Consider the following 936-nt stretch of genomic DNA (forward strand, 5'->3'; position numbering starts at 1 on the left):
TAAGCGTGAGCGTTTTCTGTTCTGCTACATAGTCTTCATGGCCATCGTGCAATGGCCACCACGTGTTCTGTCCAATAGATGAACCTGACATTATCTTCCTATTGTCAGGCCAATGTTACTTCCATTATTTTCCCTCTAGTATAACTAATGTTGGGGTGAATATCCTTAGTCTCATAGCTTTGTTCATATTTGCTTTGTTCCTAAATTTGATTTTCTAGGTTCTCTGGTTTTTTAGCATTAGTGTGACTTCTTTGTAACACTGCTTCCATTTGGATGCTGGGGGTGCGGGCCTGAGGAATAAACATTAATCCTGTTTTAACCAGTAGGCTGGTTTTGAAGGCAGAAACTAAGGACAAGCCTATGTGACAGGAAAAACATGCCTATAATGCAACAATATCGTTCCTATAATTGTGTCATGCTTGACAGTTTTCAAAGTACTTCTGCTCAAGTGACCTCATTCCTGAGGAGGGTGGGAGGGAAGAGAGAAATTGTGGGTGGTCATATGGTAACTCAAGCAACTGAGCTGCGGTGGGCCCCACATGTCCTCCACTCTGGGCTGTCAGTCAGCTCTTGAGTGACTGTGCTTACGTGTCATTGCCTTTGTCTTTGCTCCCCAGGTGAAAGCAGAAATGGAGACGCTGGTGAGGGAAAAGGGTGTCAACTCTTTCCAGATGTTCATGACCTACAAGGACTTGTACATGCTTCGAGACAGTGAACTGTACCAAGTGTTCCACGCTTGCAAAGACATTGGGGCAATCGCCCGAGTCCATGCTGAAAATGGGGAGCTCGTGTCTGAGGCAAGTCTGCACTGGAGAATGTCATTTGGGTGGGGATCTGATGGAGCCAATTCTCAGGGGGATTCCTGACCACCCATCATTGATCCTACAGGGTTCAGATAAAACAAGGTGTAAAACAAAGTGTAAGATGTGAACACCC

At 45.4% G+C, this 936-nt stretch overlaps 1 protein-coding gene across 1 annotated transcript in view; it reads left to right on the forward strand.

Annotated features, from left to right (window-relative positions):
* Positions 1 to 936, forward strand: part of DPYSL5 (dihydropyrimidinase like 5) — an 88,272-nt gene that overhangs the window by 67,237 nt on the left and 20,099 nt on the right. Inside the window, exon 4 of the mRNA XM_003787549.3 lies at positions 618 to 797. Coding sequence (XP_003787597.2) covers positions 618 to 797 — 180 coding nt within the window. The remainder of the gene's footprint in view (positions 1 to 617; positions 798 to 936) is intronic.

Source organism: Otolemur garnettii, unplaced genomic scaffold, assembly GCF_000181295.1.
Source record: "Otolemur garnettii isolate 467f Iridium unplaced genomic scaffold, OtoGar3 scaffold00022, whole genome shotgun sequence".
Taxonomy (NCBI): domain Eukaryota; kingdom Metazoa; phylum Chordata; class Mammalia; order Primates; family Galagidae; genus Otolemur; species Otolemur garnettii.